The sequence below is a fragment of the Megalobrama amblycephala genome, linkage group LG17 (assembly GCF_018812025.1).
Source record: "Megalobrama amblycephala isolate DHTTF-2021 linkage group LG17, ASM1881202v1, whole genome shotgun sequence".
Classification (NCBI taxonomy): domain Eukaryota; kingdom Metazoa; phylum Chordata; class Actinopteri; order Cypriniformes; family Xenocyprididae; genus Megalobrama; species Megalobrama amblycephala.
In genome coordinates this window covers 32,109,863-32,137,176 of record NC_063060.1, presented here as the reverse complement: position 1 = coordinate 32,137,176, position 27,314 = coordinate 32,109,863, and the positions used below count along the sequence as shown (strand labels likewise).

At 36.8% G+C, this 27,314-nt stretch overlaps 1 protein-coding gene across 1 annotated transcript; it reads right to left on the bottom strand.

The window, feature by feature from the left end:
• Positions 1–63: 63 nt before the first annotated feature.
• Positions 64–26,923, bottom strand: slc7a14a (solute carrier family 7 member 14a). Its single transcript, XM_048163760.1, has 8 exons — positions 26,466–26,923; positions 16,805–17,299; positions 13,345–13,581; positions 11,504–11,721; positions 11,233–11,379; positions 9,084–9,292; positions 4,269–5,146; positions 64–1,207 (listed from the first exon to the last, which is right to left on the bottom strand). Exons 2-8 carry the CDS (start codon positions 17,106–17,108, stop codon positions 831–833), a joined length of 2,370 nt encoding a protein of 789 aa, XP_048019717.1. The 5' UTR covers positions 17,109–17,299; positions 26,466–26,923; the 3' UTR covers positions 64–830.
• Between the last annotated feature and the right edge of the window lie 391 nt (positions 26,924–27,314).

Here is a 27,314-nt window from a genome sequence, read left to right as displayed (position 1 = left end):
AAAACAAACCCATGGATATGTTGACATCAACAAAAATAACAAACAGACAAGCATGGACATCTTGATGGTCATATTTAAAGCACACACTGACAGATGAAGGCACTATTGCAAGCAAAGTCCAATTACTATTTGTGACAACCTACAGTCCAAACCTCACTTGGGCTAGATGTTTGAGCAGAAGATTTATCATATCATTCCCCATCGTATTTTATGGCTATCGTCTATCTTTGCTTCTCAAACTAAGCTTTTTGTATGCGATAATAAAACCGACTAAGAAAATAGCTGCTTACTAAAGTAACTAAAGTGTGCAAATCGCTTGAAGTGTTTTAAGGGCCTCACATGGGAATTTTTCAGCTGGTTTTATCGACCCCACATAAAGACATTGTCGAGGTTAATAGAGTTGAAGTGACCTGTGAACGGACATCGTCCTGATAGCTGAAAGATGCTCGTATTGGGAAAAGCCGTGGGACTGTGATAACTAACAGGGCAGTAATAAATGCTAGGTACTGTAATTTGGTTGGGGAGGACTGTTGCTTTCAAGTGAAACATTAGATTATACATATTTAAGTGCTGAGGAGTTCACTAACATGATTATAATGAGAATTAATTTTAAACTGTTAAATTCATTTAAAACGTTTTAGGTGCTATGTGGTAAAAAAAAACCTTCTAAAAGTTAAATTCCATCCTAAACATTCTCATTATCCTATCAGTATTAGAAAATGGCTGCAAATGAAGGAATAGGAGTAAAATAAAAACTCATTGCAGAGACATAACAACCTAGCCCAAGGGTTCTGCAGTCGTTGGCAGACGAGTACATTCAGATTACATTCTCATTCCAAAGGATCGTCCAAATCATCGTCGACCACCAGCGCCTCAAAGCCCGGACTGGGTTTGCCAGCTTTGCTTTTGGCTCTGCTGTGTGAGGAGGAAGAGGAGGTCCTGTGGTTGTCCACCCTGTCCAGGCCGTCAGGCTGAGGCTCGCTCTGCTCCTGGTGTTTCGCTTTCTGGTGCCCACCACTGCCCTCATGGGAGCCCCAGCTTTGGTAGGGCTCTTTGTCTCCAGAAGGGTACAGATCGTCATCCACAGCAAAGTTGTCGTCCACGCCCATGTCGTAGCGCTGGTACGTGCTAGCGTGGGCTTCCTCCTCGCGTGCCGTGATCTCTAGGGTGCTGTTCCACATGCCATAGCCAAAGTAGATCAAAACACCTGCAGAGATGAACACACAGAGACAACACAAACAGTGCACAAGTGCATAAGCCAATGCACGAATGGACGTGAAAATTTAACTCAATTCATTTTTGACAAAAGATACATCAAGAAACACAGCAAAGGATTAGCAGTGGAGACATAAGTCTCAGAGAGAGAAATGTGTGGGTCATTCCTGTCATGCAATAGTTTTGAACTATGAATTTTATTGTAAAATCAATATGATTGTGCTGTCATTTAAAGGGATAGTTCACCCAGAAATGAAAATGTGATGTTTATCTGCTTACCCCCAGGGCATCCAAGATGTAGGTGACTTTGTTTCTTCAGTAGAACACAAATGATGATTTTTAACTCCAACCGTTGCCGTCTGTCAGTCAAATAATGGGAGTGAATGGGAACACAATCTATAAGAGTGCACAGACAAACATGCACAGACAAATCCAAAGTAAACCCTGCGGCTCGTGACGACACATTGATGTCCTAAGACACGAAACGATCTGTTTGTGCGAGAAACCGAACAGTATTTATATCATTTTTTACCTCTAATACACCACTATGACCAACTGCGTTCAGCACTCGCTTAGTGAGGTCTGATCGCGCTCTGACAACGGCAGTGATGTCTCGCACTCATTGAAGTATAAGCGCGAGACATCACTGCCGTTGTCAGAGCGCGATCAGACCTCACTAAGCGAATGCTGAACGCAGTTGGACATAGTGGTGTATTAGAGGTAAAAAATGCTATAAATACTGTTCGGCTTCTCGCACAAACTGATCGTTTCGTGTCTTAGGACATCAATGTGTCGTCACGAGCCGCAGGGTTTAATTTGGATTTGTCTGTGCATGTTTTTTTGACTCTTAAAGATTGTGTTCCCATTCACTCCCATTACTTGACTGACATCATTTGTGTTCTACTGAAGAAACAAAGTCACCTACATCTTGGATGCGCTGGGGGTAAGCAGATAAACATCAAATTTTCATTTTTGGGTGAACTATCCCTTTAAGGAAGAATTTCTTTAAAAAGGGTTTACTATACTTTCAGAAATATGCTCTGGTCGGAACTTAAACTTTATTAATTATAACTTTATTATTTACACAATGGCAAAAAATGAACAGGACTGAACCAAACAGGATGAAAATCAAGACCTAATATTAGCATTTTGATTTTTATAACTATCTTTTGAAACTGTGATATTATCATAGCGATTTCAGAAACATTCCACTAAAAACAGGATGGAAAGTAAAAGGGAGACAAACCAACTAATATCACAATAAATAAATAAATAACAGAATTCATTCAAATTAATTCAGGGAACTTACTTTTTAGGAATGTTATAATTAAAAACAGTAAAATATATTGAGAACACAAAAACAATATATAATTACCAATTAAAAAATTATTTAAAATTTAATTTTAAATATTTCAATTAGGCAAGGGAAAGATTTGCCAATTTATTATATTATTTAGAATTCTATTATATTCAGTCCATGGTCATTCAGTTTTTGAGTTTAAAGGTGCCCAAGAATGCTTTTTCACAAGATGTAATATAAATCTAAGGTGTCTCATGAATATGTCTGTGAAGTTTCAGCTCAAAATACCCCATAGATTTTTTTTAATTAATTTTTTTAACTGCCTATTTTGGGGCATCATTAACTATAGCGACGGATCTTGTCTCCGTGAATACAGTAAGAAACGATGGTGACTTTAACCACATTTAACAGTACATTAGCAACATGCTAACGAAACATTTAGAAAGACAATTTACAAATATCACTAAAAATATCATGTTATCATGGATCATGTCAGTTATTATTACTCCATCTGCCATTTTTCTCTACTGTTCTTGCTTGCTTACCTAGTCTGATGCTTCATCTGTGCACAGATCCAGACGTTACTGGCTTGTGTAATCCCTTAAACATGGGCTGGCATTATGCAAATATTGGGGCGTATACCCCGACTGTTACGTAAAGATTCACCTGTTTTTCGGAGGTCGTTTAAACAAATGAGATTTATATAAGAAGGAGGAAACAATGGAGTTTGAGACTCACTGTATGTCATTTCCATGTACTGAACTCTTGTTATTCAACTATGCCAAGGTAAATTCAATTTTTGAATCTAGGGCACCTTTAATACTTACATAGCCAACATTTTAGGAAAAATATGAAACAAAACTACTGTTCAAAAGTTTGGGATCAGTTTTTTTTAATTAAGACTTTTTTTTAATGTTTTTTAAATAATTCTCTTATGCTCACCAAAAGGGTGCATTTATTTGATCAAAAAACACAATAAAAACTGTAATATTGTGAAATATTATTACAATTTAAAATAAATGTTTTGTATTATAAAATATTATAAAATGTAATGTATTCCTGTGATGGTATAAGCCTGAATTTTCAGCATCATTACACCAGTCTTCAGTGTCACATGATCCTTTAGAAATCATTTTATTATGCTTATTTAGTGCACTTTAGTTCAGGGTCCAACTCTCACTATTACATAGTTGCTTATTAGCATGCATATTACTAGAGTATTGGCTGTTTATTAGTACTCATAAAGCACATATTAATGCCTTATTCTACATGACCATATTCTACATCCCCTACCCAATACCTAAACTTAACAACTACCTCATCAATGTTGTAAACAGTTGTGCTGATTAATATTTTTGTGGAAACCGAGATTCTGAAATTATTTGAAAAAGTAATCTTCTGTAACACTATAAATGTCTTTACAGTCAAGCTGAATAAAACTTACACTTTATTTTACAGTGCCGTAATTACATTGTAATTGCTCAAATAAGTACTGAGTACTATTAATGAACTACATGCACTTTCTATAGAATTACAGTTAGGGTTAGGGTTTGGTGTAGGGTGTTACTTGTAATTATCCATAATTTACTGTTATTACTATAGTAAGTACATGTAGTAACATGTAACTACCTCAGTGTAAAAGTGTTACCATTAATTTCTTAAAAAAAAAAAAAAACTTACTGACCCCAAACCTTAGTTTGAACATTAGTGTATAGATGCTGCCTGTATCATCAACAAAAATATTGAAACTCACCCACAAAGCACCATACGCCAAAACGGATCCATGTGATGGTGGAGAGCTTGAGCATGAGGTAAACATTTACAAGCATGGCAGAGGCTGGGACGAAGGGAACGCAGGGAGCCATGTAGGGCAGGCGCTTGGGGTTCTCCGGCTGCTGAATGATGATGAAGATCAAGAGCGTGATGACCAGCAGCAGCAGCACCAGCAGCAGCACGGCCCACCACTGGCCATCAGCGATCTGACCTGACCCAAAGATGATGAGGGAGCAGAAGCAGAAGTTGAGGATGAAGAGCAGAATGACGCAGCGAGTGACGGTGCGGCCGGTAGCCACAGTGGGCCGGTCCATTTTGCCCGGCAGGCCGAGCCGAATGCGCATAGTGTAATAGCGAGGCCCCAGCAGCTTCTTCAGCTTCAGCAGGTACGCGCTGTCCGTCTCATCTGACTCAATGCCTGAGGACATGTCCACAGTGCCGTAGTTGGGGTGACTGGCGGTGTAGGTGGACTTGTCAGGCTTACCAATCAGCATCTCGTTGTCTCCCAGAGACGGCAAGTTCTTGGCTCCGCAGGTGTTCGTGGGAGCTCCTCCATAATCATCACCCTCACTGACCGGTGAGCAGGCTTCTTTCTCGCACTCGGCCAGCACTCCCTCCTTACGCTTCGCGTTCTGCTCGGAGAGGAAGTTGACGAATCCGTGGATGTCTCCTTCGGGCTGGTAACGCAGCAGTAGCACACACACCGACACTAGCGTGTAGGCTAGCAGAGTGCCAATGGACATCATCTCGATCAGGTCCCTCAGACTGACGAGCAAAGCCAAGAGAGCAGAGAGGAACCCCGACACCACACAGGCCACTGCAGGAGTCTCTGTGTATGTGCTCACATGGGCCAGGAACCTGCAACATACAGATGACATCTTCAATCAACGGACACAAGAAGGTAGAGGAAGATACAGGCGTAAATGGGGTCTAAACCGAATTTGGATGTGGTCAGAATCACACATGACCTCACTGTATTTGAAGTGAAAAGCTAATCCCTCCTTGTCTGGCTATCACCAGACCAAGCTCAATTTAAAATTGAACATTGGTCTGGGGAGTTTGCTATGTATTTCCTACTGCACAAGAGGCGTGATCAACGAGCATTATTCACGCAATTGGATAGTCCTTCAACCAATCAGATCAACGATCCGGGTGACGTACTTTTGCAGAGCGATGCGAAAACTCCAGACAGGTTTAGTTTCTATTGGTTTGTAGCATTGATCAGCGGTTTGCAGAAGCAGCAATGGCATTGAGCGATTTTTGCAGGTTGTGCAAAAAAACATGAAAGCGAGTGGTATTTACACCCAGTCGAGCGATTTGTTTGCTAAACTAAAAAAGTCATTTAGCATCGTTGAGAGGTTAAAAGGAATTGGATTGACGGTCGTGCGAGAGACGTCATCGTGTTATACCTGCCCAGAGCCATAGAAAGAGCTCTGTACCCGCCAATAGCGAGCAAGGTGGATAAGCCAGTCTGTGATTGGTTCCCGCAAAAGTGTAACAGATGCAGCAGAAATGAATGTACGGGTTTCCAGACTGAGTTGCCGGGCGAAATCAAATCGCCGGCAGATCAGGCTGGATTTATCCAGTCTAAATCCCTCCCTGACATCTGAAAGGACTGATTACTCAACTGTCAATCAACGACTGCACTAAAACAACTGTTTTAAACTTTGTCAAATATGTGTGGCTAGAAAATTACTGTCTTTTTAAAAATTTTGGAAAGACGCATTTATATAGAAACATTCAAAAGTTTGGGTCAGTACGTTTTTTTTTTTTTAATGAAATACTTTTATTCAACAAGGATGCACTAAATTGATTAAAAGTGAGAGACATTTATTATGTTACAAAAATTTCTATTTCAAATAAATGCTGCTTTTTTGAACTTTCTATTCATCATTAACGAATCATGAAACAAATATCAAGCAGCAGAACTGTTTTCAACATTGAAAATAATTTGAAATGTTTCTTGAGCACCAAATCAGACTGGAGTAATGGCTCTTGAAAATGTACACTCTAAAAAAATGCTGGGTTAAAAACAATCCAAGTTGGGTTGAAAATACACAAACCCAGCAGTTGGGTTAAATGTTTGCCCAACATGCTGGGCAGTTTTATTTAACCCAACTATTGTTTAAAAAATATTATATAGCTGGCTTAAAATGAACCCAAAATTAAAAATCAGACACATAATTACAAGAGGCAACAATAATAATCAATTCCGTTTTTTGTGTTCCATTGTTATAAGTTCCCGCCACTCATCAGTCTCCATGGTCACCATCATTATGAGTTCATGTTTATTAGCTGTGTATCGTTAATCACCTTGTTATCCTCACTACTTAAAGGTGCCCTAGAATTAAAAATTGAATTTATATTGGCATAGTTAAATAACAAGAGTTCAGTACATGGAAAAGACATACAGTGAGTCTCAAACTCCATTGTTTCCTCCTTCTTATGTAAATCTCATTTGTTTAAAAGACCTCCGAAGAACAGGCGAATCTCAACATAACATCGACGCCCCCAATATTTGCATATGCCAGCTCATGTTCAAAGCATTAGACAAGGGCAGGACGTCTGGATGTGCACAGCTGAATCATTAGACTAGGTAAGCAAGCAAGAGCAATAGCGAAAAATGGCAGATGGAGCGATAATAACTGACATGATCCATGATTACATGATATTTTTAGTGATATTTGTAAACTGTCTTTCTAAATGTTTTGTTAGCATGTTGCTAATGCACTGTTAAATGTGGTTAAAGTTACCATCGTTTCTTACTGTATTCACGGAGACAAGACTGTCGTTATTTTCATTTTTTTAAACACTTGCAGTCTGTATAATGCATAAACACAACTTCATTCTTTATAAATCTCTCCAACAGTGTAGCATTAGCCGTTAGCCACGGATCACAGCCTCAAATTTATTCAGAATCAAATGTAAACATCCAAATAAATCCAAATACAATACTCACATAATCCGACGCATACATGCAGTATGCATGACGAACACTTTATAAAGATCCATTTTGAGGGTTATATTAGCAGTGTAAACTTTGTTTATGCACTGTTTAAGGCAAGCGCGAGCTCCGTGGGCGGGGAGCGTGAGCATTTAAAGGGGCCACAACATGAATCGGCGCATTTCTAATTATGCCCCAAAATAGGCAGTTAAAAAAATGAATAAAAAAAAATCTATGGGGTATTTTGAGCTGAAAATTCACACACACATTCAGGGGACACTTTAGACTTATATTACATCTTGTAAAAAAACGTTCGATGGCACCTTTAAGTTCCTGCCTTTCATTTAGATGTGTGTATCCCTGCCAGTTAGGATTCTGTTATTAAACCTTGTATTGGAAAGTTAATCATCTTTGTCTTTGACTGGCTGCCTACAAACTTTACGTTACACCCTCATGTCGTTCCAAACCCGTAAGACTTTCGTTCATCTTCAGAACACAAATGAAGATCTTTTTGATGACAGAATGCTGTCAAATTTCCTTCAATAGACTGTCTTTGCAACTTATACTTTGAAGCTTCAAAAAGTTCAGAGATCAGAAAACGAATCCATATGAATCGAGTGGTTTAGTCCAAATTTTCTGAAGAGAATTGATCGTTTGTTATGATGAACAGATTTAATTTAGACTTTTCCTTGCATATAAACATTGATCAGCAAACATAATTCTGTTTATGTTTGCTGATCAATGTTTATATGCGAGGAAAAGTCTAAATTAAATCTGTCAACCAAACCTGAATAACGCACAAGAACAAACCTCTTCCGGAAGCTCAAATGTGCTGCGTAACACACAAGAATGAACCTCATTGGTTACGCAGCATGTTTGAGCTTCCGGAAGAGGTTAGTTAGGTAAGTGGATTAGTTTTCCGATCTCTTTATTAACTTTTTGAAGCATCAAAGTGTCAGTTGCAAAGGCAGTTGCAAAGTCTATGGAAGGAAATATGACAGCATTCTGTCATCAAAAAGATCTTAATTTGTATTCCGAAAGTCTTACGGGTTTGGAACGACATGAGGATGAGTAATTAATGACAGAATGTAGCTTTGCCATCATGGGAATAAAGTAAAATTTAAAGTATGTAAAGATTAAAAACAGTTATTTTAATTTTATTAACATTTCACAATATTACTGTATTTACTGTATTTATGATCAAATGAATGCAGCCTTGGTGAGCATAACAGTCTTATTTCAAAATCATTAAAAATATTTTCGACCCAAAACTTTCGATAGTGGCAGATTATGTGAAGCACAGTTGAAATTCATTTATTGCAGGTACTCAACTAAAAAGTTTTCCGCTCAAAACATCACATTTGCAGTAAGATTAAAATGTCGCTGTATTTGTAGTCTTTTAGAGTTTTTAAATACTTTTTCATGCTTTTTAAAAAGAACCCTCCCTTTAAAATCTAATTACAAGTGGTCACATAAGATGCATTTGAGACACTTCTAGAGATGTTACTACCAAGTGTAAACGGCAGTGTATCTTGTCTGACACCTTCTGAACACCTGTGACTGGTGTACTGACGTTAATACCATGTGTAAACAGGGTGAATCATCCAAACATTTTATCAAAGAAGTCTTATCACATACCCATTATACTGGCTTTGATTTTAAAGGTCAGGCACAAAGTAGCATTTCTTTTGAGACTGCATGATGGCAGGAGCTCATTACTCCAACAGAGAATGATATTTAAATGGCATTTTAATCATTTGAAATGTATAATGGAGACTGATGCATTAGGAAGCATCATTACTTGACCCTGTGATTACTTTTTTTGTGATTTTGTTTTATAGTAGGGCCTACCTGAAGAGCAAACCATCTCCTGCCATGGCGTAGATGACTCTCGGCATTGGGAAGAGAGAGCCCAACAAACTGACTGTCAGTCCTGCAATGGAGCCGATGGCCACTATGTATTTGGCAGTTTGGAAGCCATGTAGAGAAAACATTTCCATTAAAGGAGCATCTGTGTCAATTTCAGTGTAAGGGACCATCAGGGTGAGAATCACACTGACCTGCGAGAGAGGAAGAAACAGAGTCTGATTCATTGACCTTTTAGCTGTGCCTTTAAGAAATGACCCCATCATAAATGTGCCATTTAAGCTGTTAGGATCAGACTGAAATGATCAGGAACATTGTTAAAAAATAAGTTTTCTAGTTTTTGGAACTTTTGGAAGGATATGCAAAGAAGCAACAGCCAGAAACAGACTTTGACTCTCAATTCTTATCATTATTTTTTTCTGATGTTTAGGACTAATAGAATTTCTGAGAAAGAAGTTTCTGAACACCAAATAGGCATCATTAATGTGTTCATGTTTTCAAATATCAGGCTTTATAAAGTTGCAAATGCACAGAACAAGTTTTTTTTGCAGTTTAGTTTCAATAAATGTTCTGTTTTTGCTGGGTAGGAAGCATTGAGTTCTGAAAATTACCATCTGTTTTCATAGTACAATGGACTTTTTTTATATCAAAAGATCAAGGATGCTTTGGTTAACCATGATACATTATGACACATTTAATGAATTTCAGAAAATGCAACATCTTTATCCGTAACACCAACACACGTACGCACACAAACACAGACACAGACAGACAGGGAACCAAAGTGCCTGGGCTAAAATTAGCCTCTATGACAACAAAATGAGATCTGGAGGGGCGAACGCGCCTAATTATCAAGTTTGCTCCTCATCAGACAGTCCTGTAGGTGTGAAAATGAAGAGCCATTTTAGTAAAGGGAATTTTGTTCAGCTAAAACCAAAAGAGACATGAAAAAACTGGAGACAGGGAAAATAGAAATAAAATGTATAGAATATATTGTTCTGAGATACAGGAAAGAGGTCTGGTGTTAAGTTAACACCCATTGCGTTACTATGACAACCTCCTACAGACAGACAGCATAGCACGGTGATAAAGCCGGAGAGCTTTTAATAAATTCAGACATGCTGCATGAAGAGAATAATCAATGACTGTCTGTGAACACAAAGAAAGGAACAAAGAAAAGTTATGCTATAGTAGATGATCTTTTGGCATGCATCATTTATATTATATGGAGACGTTTAAGTATAAATAGACTGCGAATTACATATCAAACTTAATAAAACCTTTTAAAAGCAATGCATTATAATATTGCGTTACTCCCTAAAAAGTAACTAATTGTGTTACTTAGTTACTTTTTATGGAATGAAATGTGTTACATTACTTTTGCGTTACTTATTCTCATCTGGGCTGGGCTTGCTTGTTTCTTTTTTTTTTTTAAAGTTATATTTTTGGCAAATGTAAAGTCCCTTTCACACCAAAAGTGGAATGAATAAGCTTCAGGCTGATCACAAATGTGATGTTTTTCTAAAGTAATTTTTGCTTAATAGTATGGTTGAATTGGAGCATCGAAGGTCAATAGAAAAGACACTGATTAATAAAGTAAGATTAAATACATAAAGGATTGCATTTCACTGTTTTTTTTTTCATTTTGAGGAATACTGACTCTGTTTTTGTGCATGTGAGATTAGTCAAGAACTACAATAACCATCATGTTTACACACAACGCCTCTACTCTTACTCTCGATTTCTCTCAACATGGCGACAGGAGAGCTGTCAGTCAATACATGGGAAAACAAAGTAATTTGCGTTACTTATTTGCAAAAGTATCTCAGATATTTTGTTGTAAATTTAAAAGTAATGTGTTACTTTACTAGTTACTTGAAAAAAGTAATCTGATTACATACCTCAAGTTACTTGTAATGCGTTACCCCCAACACTGAGTATTAAAGATGTAATTGAACAAAATTGAGGGTTAACTGGACAATCAAAATAGCCAAAAGATTTTTTTCAGGTTTAAAAGAAGGGGGGGAGGGGGGTTGGGGTCTGGGGATCCCAGCTTTTCAATGTGGTCTCAGACTTTGTTTATGGAGAAAAGAACCCAAAATTAGTGTACAAATGGTTAATGCTATATACTCACAGAAACATAGGCAGTGAGGCAGGTGACCAGAGAGGCAGTGATGGCATAGGGGATGGATGTGTTGGGACTTTTGGCTTCCTCTCCCGTAGTGGCTATAATGTCAAACCCAATAAAGGCATAGAAGCAAGTGGCTGCACCCTGCATGACCTGTTGGACAGAGTGGTTGATTATAGCTTCAAGACAATGTAATTTCCTCCTCAATGTTTATGCTGAGAGTCACTAACTGCACTAACGGATTGAACTTCAATAATTGATTTGAAATGTACTTTACCCCTGACCAGCCATAAGGCAGGAATCGTCCCTCGTCCCAGTTGCTTACACTGACGAAGAACAGGCCTGCAATCATTATGAAAACCCAGACCACAAGATTGATGACATTCAGCACGTTGTTGAACCCGACAGAATTCTTCACGCCTAGAGCAACTATCACTGTGACCAGGATGGCTATGACCAGGGCCAAGAAGTCCGGATACGACTGTTCCCCTTTACCTGAGGTGATAAAGGAGGAATTCACATAAACATGGATTTTGAAACATAACAAAAAAGGAATGAGCCCATTTTGATGCTGGCATTACAAAATATTGTCTGAAAGATTTAATGAGCTTAAAAAGCATTGAAGTTTTATGGATATTTAGGCAAGTAGTTTGAATTTTTTATAATCGACAGATAGATAGATGGATGGATGGATGGATGGATGGATGGATGGATGGATGGATGGATGGATGGATGGATGGATGGATGGATGGATGGATGGATGGATTGGACGGACGGAATGATGGACAGACAGACAGACAGACGGACGGACTGAGCGACTGATAGATAGATGTCTCTCAGATGATAGTAGTGAGTTTAGACAGTTTAGACAACATGACAGCAGACAGTCCTCTTTTGACCCCTCAGTGCAGTCATGAATAAATCATGTTTTTCTAAAAATATTCAGCATACTAACTAGGCCTTAAGCGGAAATGACTATGAACCATAATGTGTCAACTACATGTGTCCAGAGAGACACAGATGGAGGGATATTGGACTCTTAGAGAAAGGGGGTTGGTACAAGAAAAAGAAGAGATTTTACTGCTGTTGGCTGAATAAGATTATGTATTTTGGCACAAAATGCCCTGTTTTTTCTGGGTCAGACACAATAGTCTATATGTAATGTCTGTCTGCAAACCAAACATGCTGTGCAGGAAGCAAATATCATCATTTCTAGAGTACACAATACCCTTATTTCATTCCTCCAGCTGTAGTCTGAGGATCCACAGTAGATGTATAGTGTGTCTTTTTGAGAACTAAACAAAGTTGTTGTAGGACAGGGATTTTGATGCCAAGGACCCCAAAATATCCCCTTGTGAGGGACCCCCTTCCTAGAATATATACTAAAATAATGAAGGAAGCTATAACTTTTGATGTATAAAACCCATTATACAATGCGAGGAAAAAATGTGTGATATTCTAAAAACAACAAGTAATTTTGTTTTTATTACTTCACTGAAACCAACAATTAATAAATATTAAAATATTATTAATTCAATCAAGTAATTACATAATCAGCATTCATGGGGGGAAAACACATTTTTCACAAAGAAAATATGTAGCAAAAACAGGAATATGTCAATCATATCTGCTTTGAAAATATTTCTGTCCTAATTTTATTAGCAAATGCCCAACCTATAAAAGTGCTTATTTTTTCTCTTCAGAAATATAATTGGAGCAGCTGTTTCACAGTGTAACAGAAGCTGTGAGAGAGGTTTTTTTTTAATAAGCTTTCTTCACATTGTCATTGTCATCAGACTACTGACTGCTAAAGTTAGAGGTGCCTTTTCTTTTCTGCAGCACCATTAACTCCAATCTATTGATAAATTAAACCTACTGTAACTTGTGTTGTAATTACTGTGGGTGTGTGTCAAGACTTTTAGTGTGTCAATTCCAAATTCTTTCTTTGAATACTGCAACACTCCGTGACATGAACTCAATCGGATTTAATAACAGGTTTTTTTCTTGCAAAGTGAAAATGGTCTCCTTGTCGCAGTATTGAGATTAATGCAGGTCCCAGACGTTGATGATTATGCTCTAAACATAAACATAACAATGTCTAAAGTTCATGTCACTCACCCAGGCCATTGAGTGTTCCTATGTGGTTGATCATGAAGCCACTGATGCTATGATTGGCCAGCGAGTCAAACATGCTGCTGAGTGCACTGGCTCCTGCTGCTGTACCAATCAGATACTCCAAAATCAGATTCCAGCCAATAAAAAAAGCCACAAATTCGCCCACCGTCACATAGCTGTAAGTATAGGCCGATCCTGTGGTTTTAGGCACACGCACACCAAATTCAGCATAGCACACCCCTGTGGAGAGATAACAATGATTACTGTAACACCTGTACTCCTGAAGGTTATCAATAAAAGCATGAACACCTCTAACTGGTTGCTGTGATGGAAACATTGATTTTTTTTTTTTTTTTTTTGGGCTGGAGTGGCAGATCAATTCTCAAATGTAGAATCCGTAGAATCCCAGAGGGACAGATAACAGGAGGGAAATCCCTCTTTACAGGCTGGATCCCTGTAAGCCCCATTACAGTGGAAAAAGATAAGGATTATCTGTTTTTACATTCAGAATCAATATGTACTTTCTAACATCAGTGCTATAGAGCAGTACATAACCCATGAAGATGACATAATGTGATGTATTTCTGAATAAAACATGATAAAATATAAAGGACAGCACTTGAATTTATTCACTGAGAAAGGATTTGATGGTGAAAAGTAACAGTTTCATATCAGAATGGAGCCAGATTGAATTAAAGTTCAATAAAACAATGCAAAAAAAATAGCTGTTTGAATTCTGGTTAACCACTGAATGCCATCAGAAAAGAAGATGTATTACAGAGCAAGTTATTACATTTTGATTAAAGATTATGAAGACAAAGTGTTGTTTGTTTTCTTTGGAACAGATGAATAAATCACAATAAAACCAGGAATATGCATTAGGAAAGTAAATAGTATTCATTTCAATTTCATATCGACTTATACTGTAAGTTATCCGTTTCTTGAGACAGGTTACAGATTTTATTGTGATTCTAATTTGGTTCATTTCAAGTGTTCATAATGTTACAAAAGATTTATATTTCAAATAAATGCTGTTATTTTTTACTTTCTATTCATCAAAGAATACTTAAAAAAAAGTTTCCACAAAAAATATTAACCAGCAAAGTGTTTTCAACATTGACAATAATAAGAAATGTTTCTTGATCACCGAATTAGCATATTAGAATGATTTCTGACCCTGAAGACTGGAGTAATGATGCTGAAAATTCACAGGAATAAATTACATTTTAAAATATATTAAAATAGACAACTGTTAATTTAAATTGTAATAATGTTTCACACTGTAAAAAATGACAGTGATTTTAAGACTGTAAAAATGCTGCGGTGAAAAACTGTCAATTGGTTTACAGAAAGTTTCCGTACTATATACGGTGAATAACTGTAATAGATCTAACTGTACATTTAATGTAATTTTACGGTAAAATACCGTTAAATTCACAGTTTTTGGAAGTGAAAAATAACAATTCATTGTAAAATTTACAGTGAAAAAACGTAAATTGACATTCCCACAATTCCCTGCGTGACACTTCACATTTGATATATTTTCGTTGAAATTTTTTCTCATTTTTTTCTAATCAGTTATGTACATTAGGGTTTTATGTTACATCTAATGTTGTTAAATTAATGTTTAGTGCATTTTTAAAATTTCATGCATGTTACCATGATGGTGTTTAGTGTGTGTGTGAATGACACTGTGTGCACCTTCTATATGTTAGTGATGTCCTTCTCAGCTTGTGGAAAATCTGTTTGTGATGAACTTTGATTCATCATGTGACTCTTATCACCACTGTGTTTGGTGACTGTCAGTGTATTATAAAGGTACAAAACAGATATTAGTACTTCATTAGGTTGGTAAATTAACATTATATCAGTTAATGAAATACGTTATTTTACCGTAAATTTAACAGATTTTTTTTTTTACGTTGCTACTGTATTTTTTACGGTAAAGTTCTGCCAACCACAGCTGCTGGTTTTTTACCGTAAATTTTACTGGGATTTTTTTTTACAGTGCACAATATTACTGTTTTAATGTATTTTTTATCAAATAAATGCAGCCTTGGTGCGCTTAAGATACTTCTTTCAAAAAAATTAAAAAGTCTTACAGACCCCAAACGTTTAAACAGGAGTGTATATCATCTGTGGCATATATCAAAATTAAAGGGGTAGTTCACCCCAAAATTAAAATGATCCCTTAATTTACTCACCCTCAAGCTAGCCTAGGTGTATATGACTATCTTCTTTCAGACGAACACAATCAGAGTTATACTGAAAAATATTCTGGCTCTTTCAAGCTTTATAATGGGAGTGAATAACTTACATTTTAATGCCCACAAAAGCGCATCCATCCATCATAAAATTAATCCATACGGCTCCAGTGGGTTAATAAAGTTCTGTGCCTTTCGCGGTTCAAACGAATAGGGCTGGGCAACATTAAAAAATGATCATGTTAGACCTCTCATTTGTGACCGGTGTTTTGTTTTGCTCTATCCTCTGCACTTCTGCATTCGCCAAAACAACACGCGTCGGGTCAGAGTTCACTCTTCGGCCAGAACTAGACGTCGCATAACGTTATACCAAAAGCCAGTGATTAAAGTTATGAATATGGATATTTTTCTTACAAAAATGAATCAGTTCACTTCAGAAGGCCTTTATTAACCCCCATTACTTTTATGATGGATGGATGCGTTTTTTGGGGTTATAATTCAAAAGTTATAATTCACTCCCATTATAAAGCTTGGAAGAGCCAGGATATTTTTTAAAATAGCTCCAACTGTGTTTGGCTGAAAGAAGAAAGTCATATACGTCTAGGATGGCTTGAGGGTGAACAAATTATGGGATAATTATCATTTTTGGGTGAACTAACCCTTTAAGAATTTTTTTTCCTTTGAATTATTTTACTTTAAATAAAGATTTTTGTGAACATTTGGAATGAAAAACAAATAGAATAAAAAAGAAAAAAAGAAAAAAAAGGTGTCAATATTAGTGGAGGACACTGTATATCTAATGGCTATGTGGAATGATACAAAAGCTATCTAAACTCCGTTTCTGTGTCCATTAGTAGAAGGGTCAGCTGCATGGAAAAAAATATTCCTTTCATTTTCCCCTCCCTTTTATTTTTGGGTTCTTTATGTTGGTATCCACAGGGAAAACTAAATGGATTTTTCCTCCAACTCTATTTTGGTTGCTGCATGCTGTGCACAGCTTCAACCTGTAAACCTAATGAGCCAGTTCACCATGCGTCATCACTACACGTCAGGAGGCATGGAGTTATACATGTGTTCACTCAGCTTAAGCCTGACTCAGGATCAGCGCATAAAAAATGATGTTATCCACACTACAATAACACTACCTAGGCCGTGTTTCACTGGGGGCAGGTTTACAGGAAGATAACAGATGTCTTTTTTTCTGTGTTTTTCTCTTTTGTGTCAGATTGACTGGAACAGGAAGTCAGGGCAGCACTCACCTGACAGGATGGAGGCCACAGCAGCGATGATGAAAGACACAATGACCCCAGGACCCGCCATTTCCTTAGCCACCAGTCCAGAAACCACGTACATGCCCGTGCCTACACAGCTTCCCACTCCCAGAGACACAAGGTCCACAGTGGAGAGAACGCGGGCGAGTTTGGTGCCGTGAGCCCCCGTGCCACTTGTGCTCTCCAGCATGGACTCCACCGGCTTCGTGCGGAGAACACGGGACTGGAAGGCAAACCAGGTGGCCCCCCATTGAATCCGCCGTGGGTCCAGTTTGGCAAAGAGCCCGCTCATCCTGGAGCCTGGTTATGGATCAAAGGGCTTCAAGATTTGGGGCTGATACTCTGAGGAGGTCTGAAGAAGCTCTGGATCTTGCAGTATAGGGGGTCACACAGAAACCAGCTGTTCACTGATGTTCAGTCTTTCAGAGGAGCATCATTACCAGATGTTTCCACATGACCATTGAGAGTGAAGGTGAAGCAACGCTGTGAACAAAATGAGATGACAACAGTGTGATCATTAATCTTGACAGTCATGCTTTCCTTATACTGCTATAAAACCTGTTTCAAATAAATGCTGTTTTTTTTTAAACGTTCTGTTCATCAAAGATTCCTGGGGGGAAAATATATATCACGGTTTCCACAAAAATATTAAGCAGCACAACTGTTTTCAACATTGATAATAATAAGAAACGTTTTGTGAGCAGCAAATCAGCATATTAGAATGATTTCTGATGGATCATGTGACACTGAAGACTGGAATAATGATGCTGAAAATTCAGCTTTGCCACCACAGGAATAAATTACATTTTAAAATATATTAAAATAGATTTTTTTTTTTTTTTAAATTAATAAATATTTAGCAATTTTTCTGTTTTACTGTATTTTAGATCAAATAAATGCAGCCTTGGTGAGCATAAGTTGCTTCTTTCAGAAACATTACAAATCTTGAAGTAAAGTAAATCATAAAGTAAATATATATTCAATAAAAATATTAATATTTAATAATAAAACATATAGATATAATATCATATCTGCAGATAAATATGAACATATCTAATATATATTATATAATATAACTAATATACACTTTTTCACACTAGCAGTGAAATATTACACTATGTTATACATTTCTTGAATGCAAACATTATGTATTTTGCACATGCCTATTGTTATTAAAATGTGTAATTGTGATTTTTTATTTCTAACACAAAACCATTGGGGAAGATCCTGTGAATTATCCCAAAAAGATGCATTTGCTGTTCTTCAAGTGTGTTTCATTCACTTTTTGAAGTAAATCTAAGGCTGTTGACTGATAAAACATTTGTTGTGGTAAAAGCCTTTTCATGCTAGCCTAAAGGAAATGTGCTGGCATACTCACAAGAGTTACATTTATACCGCTTGATTAAATACTAATGCAAGACTTCTTCCCATCAGCTATTTACAGATCTTTGTAAAAGAAAGGCCTGTTAGCTTAGGTTAACAGATGAATGAATGCTTTCCACAACATAAAGCATGTAACAAAATATTTCACTACCATTGTGGGTCACAAAAAAGCAGATAAGAACTCAGTCATGGGTATCTCTGTCTGGCTAAATGACACTTTCTCAGAGAAATCATCAACCAAATCATTTATATGCTAACAATATGTCTCATCGATTCAAGACAAGAACATAAAATTAGCATATTATCATCAGATTTTCACATAGCCAAATTGTTTATGGCATCTGTGTCCATCATTCAAATAAGAGACCTTCTTTATAAATACACTTTCATCAGTGTCTGGTAGCTGTAGTGATGATTCATGAGTCATTCATTTCCTGTCCATCCTGATAAAACAGTTCAAAAGGATTAAATAAATATGAAAACTAAGCTTTCATAGGTGGCACTAAATGTAATGGCTTTTTGTAAGAGTTCGTTGATTTGATATCTTGAGGGCCTCTTGATAGGAAGAAGCTGAAGATAACATCAAGACCCATGTTGAACACCAATAAAATGTATTGATGAGCCCTGGTGCGCAGCCAAATAGGAACAGACAAAGAATAAAACCCAGCCTGCTCTCGTCGGCTTCATTTCCTATCTGACATTCTTTCTCTTCTGATCTTTTCTCTCTCGAACTCTTTCATTTTACCAACACATTTTTTACACATCATTTTATAGTCCTTTCCTCTTCTCTTTCACCACTAGCCCAGTCTCTTCCCTTTTACTCATCAATCCTGTCACTTTGAAGGATTTTGATGGTTTCCCTCAGCTGTAATGATACTCTCTCTCCTTTATCCCATGTCTAACTGTCTGCAGGAAGACAGTGACAGATCGCAGGGAAGTCTGTCCATCACATGGCTCCTGGCCAGGATAATGATTTGTCACAGGTTTACAACCGCTCAACAGGCCACATAGACTGGGTCTATCTCTACTAAGCTTTACCTAAATGTATGATGGATTCTGGTTTCAAGCAAAACAATAAACTAAGATGATGTCCTGCAAAATGTAAAAGTAAAGGTTATTTAACGTTCATATGCCAGTCCATAGTGTACAGTTTAAAGCTAAACAGTAACATTACCCTGATGCTGTTTGTCCCTTTAGGGTGCTAGAAGAGTATATATTCAAACCTTACCAATGACCTTATGACTCACACATGTATAAACAGTGGCCTGAGGTGCAACACAGAGCATTGGTATTATTCAAAGCCATAAAGAACCTACTGTACATTCACAGCTCTGCCTGTATATAATACTTTCCACATTTATCTTATGCATTAACAGGAATATTTAAAAAAAAAAAAAATGCATGTAAGCGGAAAGCATAGTGCAAGGCAAAAAATGACTTTTGCCAAATACATATGAATACTACAAACTTGATATTTCTGTTTACTTAAAATTGGGAACATCATAATTCAAAAAAATTATGTAACTGATTACATCAAATTTTTTGAGTTAGCCCAACTTATTCAGGTTTACAGTGTAAAAAAGTAATATTGTTATATATTATAACAATTTAAAATATCTGTTTTCTACTTTAATATATTTCAAAATGTAATTTATTTCTTTAAAGGTGCCATCGAACGTTTTTTTACAAGATGTAATATAAGTCTAAGGTGTCCCTGAATGTGTCTGTGAAGTTTCAGCTCAAAATACCCCATAGATTTTTTTTTATTCATTTTTTTAACTGCCTATTTTGGGGCATCATTATAAATGCGCCGATTCATGTTGTGGCCCCTTTAAATGCTCACGCTCCCCGCCCACGGAGCTCACGCTTGCCTTAAACAGTGCATAAACAAAGTTCACACAGCTAATATAACCCTCAAATGGATCTTTACAAAGTGTTCGTCATGCATGCTGCATGCATGCGTCGGATTATGTGAGTATTGTATTTATTTGGATGTTTACATTTGATTCTGAATGAATTTGAGGCTGTGATCCGTGGCTAACGGCTAATGCTACACTGTTGGAGAGATTTATAAAGAATGAAGTTGTGTTTATGAATTATACAGACTGCAATTGTGTTTAATAATGAAAATAACGACGGCTCTTGTCTCCATGAATACAATAAGAAACAATGGTAACTTTAACCACATTTAACAGTACATTAGCAACATGCTAACGAAACATTTAGAAAGACAGTTTACAAATCACTAAAAATATCATGATATCATGGATCATGTCAGTTATTATTGCTCCATCTGCCATTTTTCGCAATTGTTCTTGCTTGCTTACCTAGTCTGATGATTCAGCTGTGCACATCCAGATGTCCTGCCCTTGTCTAATGCTTGAACATGGGCTGGCATATGCAAATATTGGGGGCGTACATATTAATGATCCCGACTGTTACGCAACAGTCGGTGTTATGTTGAGATTCGCCTGTTCTTCAGAGGTCTTTTAAACAAATGAGATTTATATAAGAAGGAGGAAACAATGGAGTTTGAGACTCACTGTATGTCATTTCCATGTACTGAACTCTTGTTATTTAACTATGCCAAGATAAATTCAATTTTTAATTCTAGGGCACCTTTAATGTTAAAGCTGAATTTTCAGCATCATTACTTCAGTCTTCAGTGTCACATGACCCTTCCGAAATCATTCTAATATCATTCTTGGAGCTCAAAAAACATTTCTTATTCTTTTCTATCTTTTGAACAGTAGTGTATACGGCAAGAAAAGCATATTCAAAGTTGGCTGTGACATTCATGCTGTATAAGCAATTATATCATTTTATGAAACAGCCAGAAAACACAAACCAAACAGGCGGAGCCCCAGGTGGATGTCAAGTTCACCTAAATCAGTCATGTCCGTCATTTAGGAATCAAGATAATTGTGCAATTGTGCGGTGTGATTGGTAAAGGAGGAGGTGATGGAAAGTGTTTGGCCATCTGCAGGCAATGTGAGAAGAATTGATTTCCATTGTGAGATCATTGTGTGGGAAAAGAGAGTGGGCGTATTCTACAGCTTTTGTCGAGGAGGTCTGATTGATTGAACCATAATGTGCATCTGATACAAACCTGCCTACTTGTCATTATTCATATTTGAGGAATAAAAAAGCATCATAGAAATGCTTCTCCTCACTGCTCTAACTGTACAACCTTATATATAACAAATGTTTACTTTTTTGTTCAGTTTCAAGTTGATGTTGGTTCATCTGATAGTATTTGTTGTTGCATTTCATTCGAAAACGCATATGCCATCATCACTAAACCCTAAATAAAATTTTGGGACCTGGTCTATCCACATCCTAATAAACAATTCAGGAGATTTTTATTTAGCTCCAACACACTGTCACATGGTCTAGTCATAAGAAATATGACATGCGCTGTGTCATATGGTGAAACATATTTTATCTAGAGCTGTTTTCAAAGCTAATGTCCAAATTCTGGCATCTTTTATTGTTTATAATGCTATACAGATTTTAATGTAGCCAATTCAGACAACAGTCTTGACGAGCTTTCCTTTCTCAAGTTTAATTTTGAATCACTGATATAACAATGAAAGACTGGGAGATTTGAACCCACAGTTCCAGATGAGAAAATGACAGCCCAACTACTCACCTTCCTTTCACACTACATAATTCTCTTGCTAATAACAGAGTGAATTTACAAGTCAATTTAAGTCTTCTCGCCTTCATCATTTCACCTTGTGTGACACTGCTGTTGCCTGTATTCAGAATCAGAGATGGAAATCTTCCATCCCACTGTTCTGCCGCTTTAAAATTTAACCTGAGAGTACAAGATACAGCAAAACACAGCCAAGCTACGGCTGCAGCAGATGGTGTGTAGAAATGGTGAGCAGAACTGTATTGCTCATATTACATAGAAGGATTCAGACTACATGTATTTTTTAATTGCACAGCCCTGCCAATATACATCCTGGCAGAGGGATTGACTGAGAGAGTGTTCTGTCTTCAAAACGTATTTACTGTTTTAAAATACCAGGATTAGGATACCAGTCCTTGTTGGTGGGGATTACAAACACACATCTTAAATGTAACTGAATTATGTATATTAACTAAAAAGAATTTTACTGCGGCACTGTTTAGAATCTAAAATGAGGATCAGCATCAAATTAAAGATTATAAATAATGATAAACTGCCATTCAAAAGTTTTTTTTTTTTTTTTATCTTTTTGAAAGACATTTTATGCTTACCAAGGCTGCATTTATTTGATCAGTAGTTATATTGTGAAATATTATTACAATTTAAAATAACTGTTTTTTTTTTTTATTCCTGTAAAGGTAAAGCTGAATTTCCAGCATCATTTCTCCAGGATTCAGTGTCACATGATCCTTCGAAATTGTAATGCATGCATTGTAATTCATGCTGCATGCATGCATCAATTCCTGTGAGTATAGTATTTATTTGGATGTTTACATTTGATTCTGAATGAGTTTGAGGCTATATGCTCTGTGGCTAACGGGCTAATGCTACACTGTTGGAGATTTACAAAGAATGAAGTTGTATTTATGAATTATACAGACTGCAAGTGTTTAAAAATGAAAATAGTGACGGCTCTTGTCTCCGCAAATACAGTAATAAACGATGGTAACTTTAACCACATTTAACAGTACATTAGCAACATGCAAACGAAACATTTAGAAAGACAATTTACAAATATCACTAAAAATATCATGTAATCATGGATCATGTCAGTTATTATCGCTCCATCTGCCATTTTTCGCTATTGTCCTTGCTTGCTTACCTAGTCTGATGATTCAGCTGTGCACAGATCCAGACGTTAATACTGGCTGCCCTTGTCTAATGCCTTGAACATGAGCTGGCATATGCAAATATTGGGGTCATACATATTAATGATCCCGACTGTTACATAACAGTCGGTGTTATGTTGAGATTCGCCTGTTTTCCGGAGGTCTTTTAAACAAATGAGATTTATATAAGAAGGAGGAAACAATGGAGTTTGAAACTCAATGTATGTCTTTTCATTGTACTGAACTCTTGTTATTCAACTATGCCGAGGTAAATTCAATGTTTGATTCTAGGGCACCTTTAATATTTGTGTATAAATCATGTGTTTATTGTCACTTTTGTTCAATGTAAAGGGATAGCTCACCCAAAAATGAAAATTGTCATTACTTACTCACCCTCAAGTGGTTCTAAATCTGTATGAGGTTCTTTCTTCTGCTGAACACACAAAAAAAAGTTGTTGTTTTTTTAAAGTTATATTTAGGTGCTTTTTGTGCCTTTATTTGGAGAGGACAGTAGAGAGCAGACAGGAAAGCTTTGGGCAGAGAGAGGGGGGCAGGATTGGCAAAGAACCTCAAGACGGGAATTGAACTTGGGTCACATTTGCGCCATTTGTTGGTGCACTAACCACTAGGCTATCGGCACCAACGGAAAAAGAAGTAAAAAAAAGAAGTTATTTTAAAGAATGTGGGTAACCAGACAGTTGATGGCACCCACTGACTTCCATAGTAGGAAAAAACTACTATGGAAGGCAATGGATGCCAACAATTATTTGATTACCAAAATTTTTTTGTGTTCAACAAGAAGAAAGAAACTCATACAGGTTTGGAACAACATAATAATGACATATTTCTGTGAACCATCCCTTTAATTCATCCTTGCTTGAATAAAAATATGAATTAATGAAAGAAAATCTTACTGATCTTAAACTGAGCACCAGAAAAAAAATCTGAATACTCCTGTTCTCCACAACATAGAAAGAAACTAACCCACTTACATAAAGTGGAATGATGCTCCATTTAATTCCACCAGATCTGACTTACTTTGTTTTTAGCATGAATAAACACCTTTAAGTATCACCTTAAAATCACCTCACATTTCACCCAAAAACAAAAGCATGCAAACAGAACACTAAATGTAGAAACTTTGCTAACACTTGTCTTCACCCACACACAGTCAGACCTTTCTTCAGGGCAGTATAGTGCAGCTCCTCCCTTCTTCTTGCTTTCCCTGCTCTACTCTCCTCTCCTCCCCCTCCTCCTCTAGGGCGCTGCACTGTTACATAAACTGGCTGCTGAGTGGAGTGAATCTGCCTGGCACAAACATAACACCATTTCAGGCCATCAGATTTATTGCTATCTCTTTCTCAGTTCAACTCACATAACTATCAGGGCACATTCAGAACCAAATTAAACCAAATATAATATATATACAGCACTCTGAAACGACTGTTTTTGCCGCATGATGTTGCTAACTGTTTGACATATAGCAACAATATGGTATTAATCAGTCAGAAGGTGTTAATTAACAACAAACACTCCCGTAAGGCACTGTGTGATGCATACAATAACAAAATCTTAAACATACAAACATTACCACTGTACTTTCGTACAATACAAAATGGTTCCTAAATTGTTGCCAGGCATTTTACTCTACAAATACTGCACTTTAAAGAATGCATTTGTGTTTTTATAAGGGAATGAGTATTTATGTGTAGTCTCCCCTCAGCTGTACAGACTGCATTACGTCTCATGGTCAGATGCAGTGCTGCAGGTGGTCCTAATTGACGGAAAGCCTGTAATTGTATTACAGCATGTGCGCAAACAGTACGAGTGACATCACAATTGTGGCAGGAGCTTAATGGGAGCGAGCACAAGTGTGGCTCATTGAGAAAAAAGCAAGTCATACCCATGAAGTCTGAGTCCAAAAAAAAAATAAAAAAAAATAAAAAAAATAAAAATACAGACGTGGCTTTTCAGGAGCCAAAACTCATAAAATGCAGTCACAGGTGCAATGATAATATCTTTATTGTCCACTAATGTGGAAATTTGTCAAAGCTAAATCATAATTTTAACAGTAAAAAGTAAAAATGCTACAGTTAAAAAGTTTTAAACTGTACCTTACTGTAGAGTGAAAATTTGAATTTAAACAGGACAATACATGTAATTTTATGGTAAAACACAGTACAAATTATTGTTCTGAAGAAAAAAGAATTACCTTATTATACTTGTACTTTTACAAAAACATTTCCCATATGCTCATGCATTATATATAACACTGATGATCGTTTACTGAAATAAGAAATTATTATTATTATATATTTCTGGTATCAATTATCCACAATAATGTTAAATTTTATGTTGTTTAAAGTGTAATATTACTTACACTTATCTTCTGCCTTTTGACACGATGACATTTGAGCATAAAATGAATAAGATTCAGTATACAGTACATAAAAATACGGGTGGGGTGCAGTGTAATAAAAACATGAGTGCACAGCAATAAAATATATGACTCAATAAATCAGAATAAATAAGCTCTATAAAAAACTGAATCAATAACCCCTACAAATACATAAAGATTGATTATTCAATAAAACAGCAGATGGATAATGGAACAACAGGAATGGCAATAATTTCCGTTTCTATTTAAAATCGTTCACAAGCAAAATTACCAATGATCAGACCACTTCTAAGGAGGTGGCAAACATGAATCTCTATACAACTAATTCCTACAAAGGAAAAGATAGCCTAGATTACATGTCAAGCAGGTTAAAAGTACCCTTACCAACTATTTTTAAGTAGTAGTCTAATATCATACTAAAAGACACTAAATGATGTATAAATCAGGACGTGTATGTTTCAGCACCATGGTCAGCGCCGCTGTATTTTACACGCCCGATTATAAACAAAGCAGCATCCATGAGTAACTGCCATCATGTCATTGGAGATTAACCTCGTTTCACTGCCTAGAGCTCCGCTATAGACACATTCACAGGCGGTGTAATCAAAAGAGGCCATTGCTTATCTAAAAACCCAGTCATTAATAATGTAGACAAGCCTTTTGCCTTTCTATTGCATAAAAAGCATGTTATTGAAATGTAGACATTCACTTGATAGCGATCTCACACCGCCCCTCCCGTGAAACACAACCAGCTGATACTAAAACAATTTTTTTTCTGCTCTTCTCGTTTTTTTAAAACAACAACGTGGGTTTTAATTCATTACTGACATCGGTTAAAAAGATTAAAAAGTTAATTGCGAAAACGTATCGCTGTTATCCCAACAGAGCTGCTTAAAAATAACCGCTTTAAAACCAGTAAAAAAGAAACTAGATATAAAAGCTTATTTTTGCGCTGTTTTTTGCGCCTGTAAACTGTAATTTGTTCATATATGATTCTGATTTGGGGCTGAACGAGGTCTTGTGTACATCCTGACCTAGTGTCCTGGTTTGGTCAACACTTACCTTCCAGGCTGCTGCCGCTGTCCAGCTGTGCCGATGCTGATGTGAGGTGCTGCGGCTCACAGCAGCGCGATACGGTGGCGTAGTCCAAAGGCAGGTGGATCCCAGGCTGGATGCATTTCCGTTTGCGTATCATATAATGCTTATTATATACATTAACAATGATTTATCATAACTTAAAGCCGCACTAAAGGCGAAAAAATCATCATTGTAAGGATTAAGGTCGTCGTAGGGAGGGATACTTCACTGATGCTGCAAAAGGGACGTGTACGCTCGTGTAGTAACGCAGGGGTTAAATTATTCAGACGCTGCCTCCACGTGATAAGCGAGCAAATTTCATTATTCATTATCGTCGTCTACGTCAATGACGTTATGATATCATTGCGTGAGAACATCTAGCCCTTTTTGCGACAGGCAAAATTAATGATCCGTCATCATTCCTTCATCAAAAGCATGACGGGAAGGAAACCGGAAACACGCTCGCTGCATCCATTGAAAAGATGCACAATCCGGGAGATGAAAGTGACATGCTAGTACTAATATTCCTAAACCAAAAGTGCTGTTTGTTACAACCTACCCTCAGGAAGCGTTGTAAAACTAATAGATTAAAAAAAAACTACTATGTAAAAAAACTATGTAGTCTATTTAATTTTTTTATGTTTTAAATTTCGTATAGGGCTACATTTATTTTCATGTCATCCATAAAATCTCCATTTAGCTTTAAATATATTATTTCAAAATGTTATAAAAAAAAAAATAACATGCAGTACAGTAAACAAATGGGAAACAAATGCAAAAATACTAATCTCACAAAAACTTTTTTAAAGGGTTAGTTCACCCAAAAATGAAAAT